Source organism: Monodelphis domestica, chromosome 5 (genome assembly GCF_027887165.1).
Source record: "Monodelphis domestica isolate mMonDom1 chromosome 5, mMonDom1.pri, whole genome shotgun sequence".
Lineage (NCBI taxonomy): Eukaryota > Metazoa > Chordata > Mammalia > Didelphimorphia > Didelphidae > Monodelphis > Monodelphis domestica.
The window spans coordinates 166,149,006-166,163,131 of record NC_077231.1 but is presented as its reverse complement, the minus strand read 5'-3'; the positions used below and the strand labels follow the sequence as shown (position 1 = coordinate 166,163,131).

Here is a 14,126-nt window from a genome sequence, read left to right as displayed (position 1 = left end):
CTGTATCTCTGCCCTGCCTCTTTGAATGTCTTGAAGGTATCCTCATTTCTTCCTCTTAGAATACCTCATTTTCCTCAAAGTTCAGATTAAAGACCACCTTCTGTATAAAACTTTTTCTTAATTCCCTTAGCTACTAGTGACTCTCCAAAATTACCTTGTGTCTAGTTTTATATATTTATAAATGTACATTTCATCTCTGCTCATAGAATGTAAGCTCCTTGAGGGCAGAGACTATTTCATTTTTAGTTTTTTCAATCTGAATTCTATGGATAGGCCTGGCACATACTTACTGTGCCTATTGATGCCTTATTAACCTATTCAAATACCCCAAAGCATTTTGCTAGATACCTGTGACTTGTGGTCCTTATTTAGCTTTGAATAGTGACTCAAATTCACTCTTGTTTTAAAATACTTGTTATTCAAAACATATACCATTCATTGTAGAAATTAATACATATAGCATTGAATTGAGAGTTGTTCGTAGAGGCATTCCACCCTTCATCTTGTTCTGACTTTGTTCATGCTTCTTCCACAAATTATCCCTGACTGAAAGAACTATATCTGGGAGAAGAATCCAATTATAATCAAGATCCCATTTGAAACAGTTATCATCCAGAGCAGGGGCTCTTAACCTCAGGTCTAAGGATAGATTTCAGGAGATCCATGGATTTGGATGGAAAAAAAAAATATATATATATATATTCAGCACCTCCCACAAGAAGGCTTTCCTGTTCTCCTTAATGCAAGTGTATTTTCTCTGATTTTGCCTCTAATTTGTATATATATCTTTTTATACATAGTTATTTTTGTGTTGCTCTTTGAGAGTTGGGATTGTTTTTATCTTTCTTTGCACATGTCTAGAACATATGTACATAATAATCGTTTGCTGACTTGTCTCAAGTAACTTAACAAAAATAGAGGAGTTCTTCCAATTTTTTAGAAACGTTACTCTAAGAAGGGGTTCATGAATTGCATTAGATTGCTTAAGGAGTCCATGACACACAAAAAGGGAAAGAACCACTGTCCTGGAGAGAATCCAGCAACCTGTTGTTATATACACCAACCATAAGAACATTGGACAGTTCCAAAGCACCCACAAACTCAACAAATATCTGAGTCATTGAGCATTTTTTTTTTTAGATTTGGTGTTACTATCTCATAGCTCCCAGGATGTTGCATTTATTGTGTAGGTGTGGTTTTATTGAAACCAGACTACAGATACCCAGAAGAGCAATCACCAACTGCAAAGACATCTGCAGATGGAAAACAACTCAACCTTGGTCATACCTCCTATGAGTCAACTACCAGGAGGTGATCACAGCTGTCCATGTTTCAGGCTTGTACAGTTCCTCAGTTGAAAGCAGGAGTCAGGGTTAAAAGTAAGAGGCTATATCTCTGATGGGTTTGGGCACCTCCATTCCTGTCATTTTACCCATCACCACCTCCCCATCCAGGAAAAGCCTAATGAGTACTGTGCCATCTGTGCTCTGATAACCTGGCTACTTGTCAAAACTTCATAAAAACAATTACTTAGAAGTTTTCGTGTCCACATGACATTCAGCTGGTGTGTGTGTGTGTGTGTGTGTGTGTGTGTGTGTGTGTGTGTGTGTGTGTGTGTGTGTACCCTTACCTTCTGTCTTGGAATCAATACAATATAATGGCCCAATAAGGGCCCTTGGTTCATAGTATCATCCTAAATTTCACTATTCACTATCCTTAAGTAAAATTTTTCCTTTCCTTTCCTTATAATCCTCAGTCTGATGGATAGATTAAATCTGGAACAATATCATAAGGGTTATCCTTTATATTATTTTTTAAAAATTGTTTACACAGCTTCCCATTGGCAGAATTATGCCACAAGAGCACAGTTGACTCATTCACCCAAAATACTTTTCTACATAAGCTGTGGTTTCCACCCTGGTTTTTCTCTGCATTCTTACTCCACACTGTGTTCTCTGATGATTCTACAACTGTCTAGGGAGGTGTAGACAATTCAAGCTGATGTGCATGAAACCATATAAGAGGCAAAACCTCCTACAACTGAGAACCAATCAATATTAAATCCTTAGAAAGCATTTGCAAGTCAGGGACCTGGCCTGGCTGTTGACTGCACTGATCTACCTTCCAAGAGGATCATGTAGGTACTGAGGAACATGGCATTTTGATAGGAGATACCAACATTTAACTGAATACAGCTCATCTTCCACCAGTTCTTGAATTTACTTCAAGCCAAATGTTATCCACCAAAGCCCCCTATTTTGTATAAACGGGAATTCTTGGTGAAGGAAATACTAGACTCTTTGAGTTAGTATGTTTAACTACATTGCTTTTTGAATCAGAATGTTTCTGAGCCTGATGATAAAATGGAGAACCTTGCTTTAACTGCCAGGCTTCAGACCCCATGGAAGCCTTCCATAATAAATAACGAGATAAAGCTTTGCAGACTAGAGAATAATCACAGGAAGAATGAGTGCACTGTCTAAGTTGCAAGGAAGCAAACAGCTGTACTGTATTAATCAGCACGGCAAGGAAGATAGGGTGTGATCAGTACAGTGGGTAAGAACAATGAAACTTGCCTTCCTGGCCAGCTGTGCTGTCTTATCCAGTCCCTCCTGCCTTCTCTCTTTTCCTCCAGTTCATTTCTTTGGCTGTCCACCCTTGTTCTCCTGCTCTCAGAGTTCTCTTTTCCCCACTGGCACTGTTTATCATGAAACATGCTTCCAGCTCTGCCTCTCATACAAACCTGATTGGGGCATAATCAATGTCCTACCCAGAAGTCTCCCAGATTACCTCTGGGGAATCCATATTGACATTCTAAAAGCAACCTGCCCAGTAAGAATTCTTTTATACACCTTAAGTCTGACAAAACACTATTGGAGGATTCTGAGCCTAGAACTGAAACATGCAATCAGAGCCCCTTTATTTTACAATGAGCAAAGCCAGGCCCAATTTGGTTAGGATCTGTGCCTCAGGTCACAGTGGATCAAAGGAAAGATTTGAGTCCAAGTCCTCTCACTTCGAAGCCACTTCATTGCCACTGAATCACACTACCTTTTTTCTTAGAGCACTCCCAAGACTCAGGCATTCCTTTAGCCTGGCTTTAAATGGAGAATGGAGTTTCAATGGAATTACAGAACTTCCCTTCAGGCACACAACTTGAATCCAGATCCTCCTAAGTCAAGGGCCAGGGCTCTTTCACCTCCACCATGTTCCTCTTAAAGCACCACAGCCCCTTCTCTCTGTATCATCATTTAAGTGAAGACTCAATCAGTTTTGAAAACAAAAATCCTGCAGAAGGCCCACGCTCATTCAGAATTTTGCATATTATTACTTATAACAGCAGCAGCTCACATCTGCCTTACACTTTCAAGGTTACTCAAAGCTTTGTTCCCACGTCCCTAAGTATTGTGATCTTTGGGGGCCAGTATATAGTAATTTTTAAGAAGTAGGCAAAATCCTGTTATTGTATAAATTTAAAGTCTTTGATTTTGAATTGTCATTTAAGAGAATTTTCTATGCCATGAGTATTTGTAGTCTATTGCTCTACTATATAACATAATATAGGAATCATTACAACATAAGCTAATACCTCTAGGATTTATAGCTTTCTATTTATTTGAGAAGCCAGTGGTTATAACTGTAGAATAAAAGTAATGGAAAAGACATCCTCACTTCTGTCTTAGCATAGTCACATTTGTCAATATTCTGTAGATGTTTTTTCCTCCTTAATTAAGTACACTTCAGTTAGCACACTAGCCTTCTGTCTGGGAAGCAATACCAGGTATTGGTTCTAAGGCAGAAGAGCAATAAGGGCTAGGCAATGGGGGTGAGGGTGGTGCAAAGTGACTTACCCAGGGTCACACAGCTTAGAAATGTCTGAGGTCATAGTTGAACCCAGTACTCCCCATTTTTGCACCCAACTTTCAATCCACCAAGCCACCCAGCTTTCCTTCCAGCCTTTTGTCTTAATGGGAGTAAGTCAGGCTATTAGGGCAAAATTTTGTGCCCTAGTTTCCCCCTCCTTTTTGTTTCCATATTTAAATCACATTTGGAAATGAAGGAATTCCTTATATGCCAAAGCTTGGATTAAGAAACAAAAAACCTGGAATGGTTCCCTCTTTGATGGTGTTTCTTCTATTCCAACACAACCCTCTTCCTTTCTGATTTTAGAAAAAAGGATAGAGTAGGAGAGAAAGGGAGGAGATGTTGGAAAGAAGAGGGGAGAGAGGGGTCTTGTTGAGTAGCTTTACCTTTACAACAACTGGAGAGTCTCGGGAAGAATGAGAACATTTTTGTCCCTTTGTTCTTTCTCTACCTCAAGCATTGCTCACCACTAAATGCAGTCAGAACATATCAGAGCAAATGCCATAGTGATGAGAGAGTAAGACAAAGAAAATAAACCCAGAAAGTACCAAGAGAAAATGTAGAATTTAAAAGAGCATTTTAACAACTCATATAAATAATAAAAAGAAAAGAAAACCTGTATACAGACCTTTTCTTTTGCAATCTAGTGTTTGTATGGGAAACACATAAATGTGGCAAAGAGTGGAGTCTGCCTCAGGCTTGACTACCGTAGGTCTCCCTGATACTTGAGTCGTGGGGGCCACGTGCTCCTTTTCATCTTCATTACATAAAAGGTCAGATTTTATCTGCTTCAATTTTTGGTTTTTCAGTTCTTGTGGGCTTTCGCACTTGGCATAGTTCCCCAAGTTCCTGTTCCTTGGGATTTGCAACATTGATATCAGCGTATCCATCTCACAAGTACAGTGCCAAGGATTGTCGTAGAGCCTCAGGTAGCTTAGAAGAGGTGTATAAATGAAGACTTCTTCTGTCAGAACCTTTAGTTGGTTGTGCTGAAGTAAGAGGGTTGTAAGTCTGTTTAAACCGAAGAAAGCCTCACTCTCAATTTTCGAGATATCATTTTGTTGTAAATCCAGGCTTTTCAGTTTTTTAAACTTGGAAAACATATTATTCTTCAATATACGGATTCTATTTCTTGCTAGCAGCATATGCAACAAATCCTCAGGCCAACCAGGCAAAGTATAAACTAGTTTTCTTTCTTGACAATCTAAGTATTTTTCATGAAGGTAAGTATATATGTCACATGGAAGGCCTGGGGCATAACGCTTCACAGTGCTAGAGGCCCTCCTGCCATTGTTTGCCCTTCCATTGTGAGCTTTGCTTCTTGAACTCCCCAAACTTGTCTTCCTAAATTCAGCTGTTTTACAAAAGAAGAGGAATATTATAATGGCAACCACTTGCATCCTGACATCCAGCTGGCCCCAATTACTTTGTGTGATAGACGAAACTGTGAAAGGATTCCTTTGAAATCTGAGTTTGGGTAATATTAACTAATGCAGTTCAGAAATGATGAGATGCAGCTGGATTATGTGGAACCCCTGGGTTGGAAAAGAAGAAGATGATTAGCAATTGTAAAGCCTTCTTCAGGTTCCTATATGTGAAAAGGATGTTGTAAATATAGTGTAATTTAGTCATCACATTTGTAATGTAATGCCAAAGAAATGGCAACTTTTTCCAAAAGCAGATTCAAAATGGAGTGATCATAGGATCATGGATTTACTGTTGAAAGGGAACTTAGTGATCATGGAGTCTAATCTCATTATTTTACAAATGGAGAAATTGAGACCCAGTGAAGTCAAGAAACCTACCCAGTTAGCCTAAAGTATCAAGTGGCAGACTCAGGATATGAGCCCAAGTCTGATGATTCTAAATCCAGAACACTCTCTACTAAAGCATAGCAACCCCTTCCACTTTTTTCTTCTCCTTGTTCATTTTACTTATTTTTTTATTTTCTGACAAATCATGTTAAAAGAACATTATTTATCATCATAACTTCTTCATCTTTTGTATGCCCCACTTGTTTACCTGACCTCTCTTGAGTGTTGACACAATATGCTTTTGCTTTTCTGTTTTATTGGAACTGAGACTTTTCTGAATTATTTTATTTTACTTCACTGATGATTCTGTAACCGTAAATATCATACTCAAGAAACATTTAGTGAGAGGTCATCTTTTACTTAAACTATCCTTGAGGATCAATTAGTCAATCAATCGGTTAACCAATCAATTAAGAGAAAGGGGGATGATATAAGGAGTTTTGAGATGAAGAGAAGGGAAGTAGAGGGAGTGTACCTCTTACATGAATGACCTCAGTTTTCTAAATAAAGTTAAATGTGAGGTCCTCAGCTGAGAAGCCTGGACATAAGAGAGGAGTAGGAGGTTTAAAAAGAAAAGATAAGGTTTGGGAATGGTTTTGTATGTAGGGAGTGTGACAGGAAACTGACCAAAGAGAAATGGAAACTGCAATGAGGGTCCAGATGAGCTTAGCATAAATTTGTAGTGTATCTATATTACATGGTTAAGTAGCTTCTTCCAGCTCCATTACAAGCAAAGAATGTAGATGGGGGAATGATGAAAGGCTTGAGTTTGGCATGGAATGAATGATAAAACAAGAGGGAGAAGGATTTGTAAGTAGAAGACAGTGTAGAGTTAAATGTGTTAATGATAAGATCAGCTTTTTTCCACCTCCAGAGAAAGAACTGTTGGAGTCAGCTTTCACATCAGTGTATTTACACTTTTATTTTGGGGTTTTGGTTATGTATGAGTTTGCTCTTATAACAACCAATATGTAAGTGTGTTTTGCATGACAATAAAAATTAAATTTAAAAAGTGAAATAAAATAAAATAACACCTTTCCTTCCTCTTCTGGATCCTCCCAGCTGTTCTTACAAGTAGCAGTGAATAGTTTTTGTCTTGATGTTTTTCTCCTTTTTGGTTGTTTAAAAATTGTTGTTTTTAGCTTTTATTTTTTCTAAGACAATAAAATAAGGAAACATTTATCCTTAAAAAAAAATAAGCTCAGCTTTGAGAAGGTAGGCAAGGAAAGTCAGATTAGAGGTAATGAATGAACCAAGAATGTCTGGATATTGAGTGTTTTGGCAGTTTGTTGGAGTGACAGCCTCTAAACTGAAGATGACTGGGTGCAGTTTAGCAGTCAATCATTTAAGTAAAAAGCCATCAGAAGTTTGCAACCCTAAGTTAGATTGCACCTTTTGATAGAGCTTCTGCCCTTAGTAAAGAGAAAGTCATGGTTAAAAAATAGACTTAAAGTTTTAAGGCACAAATCAGCTGGAAAGGCCAATTGCAGTCTCTGAGAATAGATTAAGGTTCTTTATGGGAGAAAAAACTGTTAAGAGATTTTATTCTTAATCTGAAGACTGGGTGTGTTATCACTCTATCTTTTTAAAAAGATCTCTATCAAAGCCTTGGGTTTTCAGCTGAAAAAAAAAAAAGATGGCTGAGCCCACTTCTCTTACAGGAAAAAAAGTAGCTCATCTGAGAATGGCAGCCAAATACAGAATCTAGGAGTGGAGAGAACCTCCACAATCTTGTGTTGAATAGTACCATGCCTGGCACCCACCTTGGGACTGATAAAGCTCCATTATGAAGTATGTGCCTACAAGAAACCCTAAAGGAGGCATGCTTAGCAGAGATCATACGTTATGCCCTTCTTCTCAGTAGAGACTCTACTGGGAGACTCGACACTTTGTGTTGCCTACAGGGAATAACCTAGCTAGAGCAGCTTAATGTCATCATCAGAAGACCTTAGCAGCCCTGCAGAGTCACAGGTATGAGTCACCCCTCCTCATTTACACTGTGGCCATATGTGATCTTTATACTGTTCCTTTTGTATGATCCTTGTATTTGGTTTCATGCTCATAAAGAACATGCTTTCCTCCTCATGTGTTCCTTTGATATTCTTCAGGTTCATGGAGGAAATAGTACAGGTATTTTTATCCTCATTATATACATGTGGAAATTAAAGCTCAAAGAGACTACTTGATTTATTCAGGTTATAGAAATGTACTGGAGTCAGCCCAAAATAGCTCTAATGATTAGTTTTCAGTGTTAGCATTTACATCTTAGAAATTATGAAATCTACATATTAGGGCTTTATTGTCTTACTGATGGTCTAGACTTTGTTGTTATTCTGTTGTGTTCGATTCCTTGTGACCTCATGGACCCTATTGTCTCTGGAGTTTTCTTAGAAAAGATAATGGAGTGGTTTGGCATTTCCTTCCCCGGCAGATTAAGGCAAACTGAGGTTAACTGACTTGGCCAGAGTCTTACAACTAATATCAGAGGTTGTACTAGAACACAGGTCTTCCTGACTCGAGGCCCAGTGCTCTATCCACTAAACTACTTATCGGCCTCTTGTCTAGACTTAAGAAAGTATTAATAATGCAGATTAAACTTAAAAGTGTATTCTACTGTACAGTTTTTTTTTTTCTGGAGACAGATATCAACAAGTGATCGTAGGATTTGAATCAACTACACCTTCCACTACATTGTGCAGACTCATAAAGGCAACATAACAACAACAGCTGATGCCTAACCACAAGGGAGATAGCAAAACTATAAAAAGTAGGAGGGAAATCTCAGAAAACACAGCAGTCTGCAGCTGCTTGGTTTTGGGAAAGAATAGTCCTGCTCAGTGATTCCATGGATCCCAGAATCTTGGGCACCATAGAGTGACTACAAAGAATCTTTGAATTCATCTGTAAATCAAATTTTAAAATACCTTCGGTAGTCTGATTCTGGCACCTACATATTATATTGCTATTTTTAGAGGAGAGAGAGAGTTAGAGACAGAGACTAAGACAGAAACCATCTTGTCTGAAAATTTTAGAGATTGTTATACTTGAAAATATTAGAAACCACTATTATATAGGCTAGGCCAGTGATTTACATTTCTATTTAACCTCTTCAAGTCTAAATTTCTTTGTCTATAAAATGAAGGAGCAAGGTTAAATAATCTTAATATTCTTTCTGGATTTAAATAGATATTCACTATATAGTTTAAGAAGTTAGGGAAATGCATACTATATCTTAGAAGGATATGTACTAGAGCCTTGTTTCCTCACCTGTAAAACAAGAGGGTTGGATTAAAATAATATTTAATGGTGCTTTCTAGTGATAACATTTCCTGGTTTCTATATAACAAAAAGGATAGGTTTGAATTTTAACTTTTAAGTACTAAGTTTTAAGTATATTGCAAGATCACTAATGTGTGGCAGCTAATTCCCTGATGGACATAAGATAGAGAAAGCATAAGAATGTATTAGAAGGATTGAGAGAGGTACAGGGGGAATGGAAGGAGAGAGGGTGAAGAGACCTTCTTCCCATCTCCTTTCTGGGAGAGAGGAAGCCAAGTCTTGTCCCCCTGACAGAGGGAATATATCTCCTCAGAGGATATTTCTGGGAGATGGAAGACAAGAACTGGAGAGATTAGCTTTGATAAGATGATCCCCTGCTTCCCCTTCGGTCCCAGCTATTGTTGAGAGGCAGAATGCATTCTTCTGCCTCTGGTCTCCTTAGGGACCCCTCTGTCACTTCCCTCAAGAACCCTGTGGTCACCCCACTATCAATATAAGTTATTATTATCATCAAACTAAGCATAAGTACAATAACAACTTGAAGTATATTTAAAATAAGAAATACAGACTAAAGTGATAAACAAAATTGTTGAATAGTTCATTTTATATCCTTTGTGAATATTTCTTCATGGGTAAAAAAGCAGGGATTATTTTTAAAGGAAGGAAATAAGAGTAGCAAGTGAGATTTAAATTGACTTTTATGACTATTACATTCTAGGTAAGGCATTTTAATAAAAAGAACTTTGCCTTAATTACTAGTTATTTTTATAAGTTCATTATACCAATGCTATTTCCCCTGTATTTACTTTCAATTTTATAATATCTGTCATTTGTTAATCATTCAGTTATTAATCTTTAAGCAGATGACTTCCTGATCTCTAGTCTTTCTCCTGAGCTCATCTTTCACTGCCAACTGTCTAAGTGAACAATCTGAACGTGATGTCCCCTAGGTATCTTTAGGGTAAAGTGGGTGACACAGTGGATAGAGTTCCAGGTCTGGAATCAGGAAGAATGGAATTCATATCAGACCATAGACACTTACTAAATGTATGACCCTTAATATTGTTTGCCTCAGGTTTCTCATCTGTCAAAGAGTTGGAGAATGAAATGGCAAACCACTTCAATATCTTTGCCAAGAGAACTCCAATAGGGTAAAGAGGAATTGGACATGACTGAAGCAAGTGAACAATAGGCATCTCTAACTTAACATATCCAAAGCATAATTTATTATTTATTTTTAATGACATTCTTCTTCTCTACTTTCTTATTTCAGTGAGGACACCACTATTTTCCCAGTCACCTAGTTTTACAATTTCAAGATTCTCTTCAATTTCTAATTCTCCCTTACCCCATGTATCTGGTCAGTTGCCAAGTCTCATTCTGTATGGTCTTCTCTCTCATCTTCTCATTCTCTCTAATTGTATTACCATCACCACATTGAGAATAGCAGCCAAGTCTGGAAACTAGAAGTGGAGAGAACTTCCATAATCATGTATTTGAACCATGCCATTCTCAGCGGAGGTACTTCTTTTTTCATATAAATGAAGTTGATTCCTCCATCTTTTTTAGTTTTTTAGATGAAAGTCCAGAGTGAATGTTATTGTAACTATTTAGGCAAGAGGTGATGAGGGCCTAAACAAAGGTAGCAGTCATGTCTAATCCATCTTCCACACAGCTGTCAAATGGATATGCCCAAAGCACAGTCTGACTATCCCATTTCCTCACTCAGTAAGCTACAGTGACTCCTTTTAATCCCTAGGATTAAAAAAATAAACTCTATTTGCTATTCAAAAACCTTTACTACCAGGCTATAGCTTTCCTTTAGAGTCTTAATAAACACCATTCTTCCTCAAAAACTCTGTGGTCCAGTCAAACTGGCCTTCTTGTTCTTCATCACACATGACATTCTACCTCCCATTTCCATTCCTTTGCATAGGCTGTACTCCATAACTGGAATGGACTCCTTCCCTCCTTCCCCATCTCTTAGAATTCCGAGTTTTCTTGAAAACTTAGTTCATATGAATGCTCCTCCATTAAGCCTCATCCCCTCCTAATTGTAAGTGCTCCTTCAGGTTCTCCTTTATGCCCCCTCCTCTTCTCTCCTGGTGATCTCATCAGATCACATGGGTTTAATGATCATCTTTAAGCTAATGACATCCAGACCTATATATCTGGTCTCCCCCCTGAGCTTTAATCCTGTATCACACATGGCCTACTGGACATTTCAAAGTGGATATGCTAGAGACACCTCCAAGTGAACATTTCTGAAATAGAACTCATTATATCCCCCCCCCACACACACACACACACTTCTCTACTTCAAAGACACTACCATTCTCCTGGTTTCCCAGGCTTGTAACCCTGGCATTACTCTTGATTGCTCACCTTTTCTCATCCCACATATCCAGTGAATTGCCAAATCTTGTGTTTCTCCCTCCACAAGATCCTTTGCCTCTTCCTGCTCTTCTCTACTGACACAACTACAACATTACATACAACATACAACTCACCTCTCAGCACCATTATTACAATAGCCTTCTAACTGGTCCTCCTACCTCAGGTACCTTCCTGCTTGCCTCTATCCTTCTCATTACTGCCAAAATGTTTTTGCTCATGTGCAGATCTATCCACATCAGCGCCCTCCTCAGCCCACTCCAGTGGCTCCTGTTCTCCGGAGGATCAAATATGAACTCCTAGCTTCTGAAGGTCTTCACCTTGTTCTAACTTATCTTGCCAAATTCATTCCAATGTTACTCCTTCCATATGCTGCAGTCTGGATCCTTCTCTCTCAAACGACATTGCATTTAATGACTTTATTCTCTTTTAAATTTATCCTGTATGTATCATACACACACATATATACCGTCTATACTTTTATATATTTTTTGCTGTATCCACCATTACAATGTAACCTTCTTGCAAATAGGGATTATTTCATCCATTGTACTCATATTCCCAGCATGTAGCACAAACCATGGCATACATAATACCAGGCACTAATAAGTACTTGGGGACAGCAAGGTGTTACAGCAGATAGAATGCCAAACCTGGAGTCAGAAAGACTCATCTTCCTAAGTTCAAATCTGGCTTCAGACATTTACAAGCTTTGTGACCTCGGGCAAGTTACTTAACTTGTGTGCCTCAGTTTCTTCATCTGTAAAATTAACTTGAGAAGGAAAAGACATTACTCCAATATCGGTGCCAAGACAACTCCAAATGGTCACAAAGAGTGAGACATGACTGAAATGATCAAACAACAACAAATAATAAGTACTTATTGATAAAGACAGAATGCTTGGAACCTAATTTTAGAATTGAAAGGATAGTCTCACAAGTCTCAGGCAGCTGTTCAAACCTATAAAAATATTTTTCACCCAAATCCAGTTAACATGTATTGCTTTTGGAATCTATATTTTCCTTAAGTTGTGCTACTGATGACTTCCAATATCAACATTACTTTCAAAGGTCTCTTTCTGTTTTTTTGGTTTTTAATATACTTATGCCTTGAATCATTATTTTAGGAGGTGGTCCACTTTTTACAGTGGAAGAAATATTATTGAGTATAGACTTAAACTTAAGTAAATATATGAAAAATGTGTTATTTCATCAATGAAAGGAATTCCTGGTGCAGGAACTCCTTCCATCAACAAATAGAAACACATCTGGGACCAGGTAGATAAGTCCTTGAGTCATGAAACTAGTAAATGCCAGCGATAGGATTTTAATCTGAGCCCAATACTCTATCTAGCATTTTATGCCTCTATGTGTTTCTATGTACTTAAAATTAATAATAATTTTTCTTATTAAGGCTTGTATTGACGTGAGAGGCAGAAATGCTAACTATAAATTTGAGTAGCAGAAGTATATTCCTACCTTGTACTTGCCTCCCTCACCTTGTTGCTCCACCTAGTGTACCTGCTCAACCTTGCTTCAAAATACTGCTCATCCTTTGAGGCTTATGCTTTGAGCTATCCATGATGTTCTTCCTTGTTGACAGTTGATGGAAGTGATTTCACTCTCCTTTGAACATCTGCGGATATGATTATCTGTGCCACTCATAGGAAATTTATCATATAATGTAATATATTAAAATATTTAAAAATATTCATGCTTTACATTTCTGTGTAGATGTAAGGCTTCTCTCTTTTCCTTCTTTGAATTATTCTCCTTGCCTTCTCTCCTTCTTTGAGGGCATTGCCTTGCATATAGCAAGCACTTGCTAAAATTTGTTGAAAAATGTCTGCAGATTTTGCCTATAAGTTTTTAAAAAATTCTGATTCGTAATCTTCTCTTGAGCAATTTATATAAACTCTTCTTTTTTTGATGAATGGAGGATTTTTGGCCAATTTCTAAGATGTATTTTATAAACACAAGAAGTGGTTTTATTGAAATATTTTGAATATTTTTAAGGCTATGATGTATGCTGTTATTCTGAAATGAGTAATTTTATTCTTTCTGTTCTTTTTATCTTCATAAAATTAAAAGCTTGTCTGTATATTGTGATTTTAGGCCAAGAGGAACCACTTTCTTGGAAAAGCAGGCACATACTTAGAATAAATTGCTTGCCAAGATTTCTTTTCTTTTTTTCTAATGAATGTGCTACATTTCATGAAAATTTTTATTCATACTCTTGAAAAAAAGTTTAACTATATCCAACACATCTTATAACAAAATGTTATTTATGTTTGATTTAGATCAGTGTAAAAATTTGCAAGAACTAAATGTCTCTGAATGCAAAGGACTAAATGTGAGTATCACTTCTTTCCTATGCAAATATTTGGCATATGTGTATGTGTGTGTGGAGAGAGTATCTCTCCCTCTCTCTTTATCTTTCTCTCTCTCTCTATCTCTCTGTCTGTCTGTCTGTCTATCTATCTATCTATCTATCTATCTATCTATCTATCTATCTATCTATCTATCTATCAGCTTGTACTCCATGTGTTTATTTTAAAGTTTGGAAGTTAATTCTCCTAGAGAAAGTCAAGCTGTTTAAAATTTACAAGAAATTTTTATTCCTATATGTCTGAATTGTTAACCTTGAAGGAATGTGCTATCAACACTGGCAAACATATGATCCAAAGTTTATAATAGGCAATTCTGAAGCTATAAATTGCAGAGAAATCATCAATTTGCATTAGGAGGAGTTTCTTCATTTTATGTTCCCTAGTC

At 37.4% G+C, this 14,126-nt stretch overlaps 2 protein-coding genes across 5 annotated transcripts in view; one reads left to right on the top strand and one right to left on the bottom strand.

Moving 5' to 3' along the window:
- The window catches only part of FBXL13 (F-box and leucine rich repeat protein 13), a 333,413-nt gene that overhangs the window by 135,294 nt on the left and 183,993 nt on the right, over positions 1-14,126 (top strand). For all 3 annotated transcript variants that reach the window (XM_056799508.1, XM_056799506.1, XM_056799507.1), the window contains one exon: positions 13,652-13,704. In XM_056799508.1, coding sequence (XP_056655486.1) covers positions 13,652-13,704 — 53 coding nt within the window. The remainder of the gene's footprint in view (positions 1-13,651; positions 13,705-14,126) is intronic.
- The window catches only part of LRRC17 (leucine rich repeat containing 17), a 51,643-nt gene that overhangs the window by 22,882 nt on the left and 14,635 nt on the right, over positions 1-14,126 (bottom strand). The window contains exons 2-3 of one of the 2 annotated variants that reach the window (XM_016426065.2): positions 10,306-10,420; positions 4,493-5,399 (exon numbers count right to left, since the gene is read on the bottom strand). In XM_016426065.2, the coding sequence (XP_016281551.1) occupies positions 4,493-5,264 (772 nt within the window). In that variant the 5' untranslated portion in view covers positions 5,265-5,399; positions 10,306-10,420. The remainder of the gene's footprint in view (positions 1-4,492; positions 5,400-10,305; positions 10,421-14,126) is intronic. The other variant, XM_001364698.5, reaches the window with a different exon arrangement.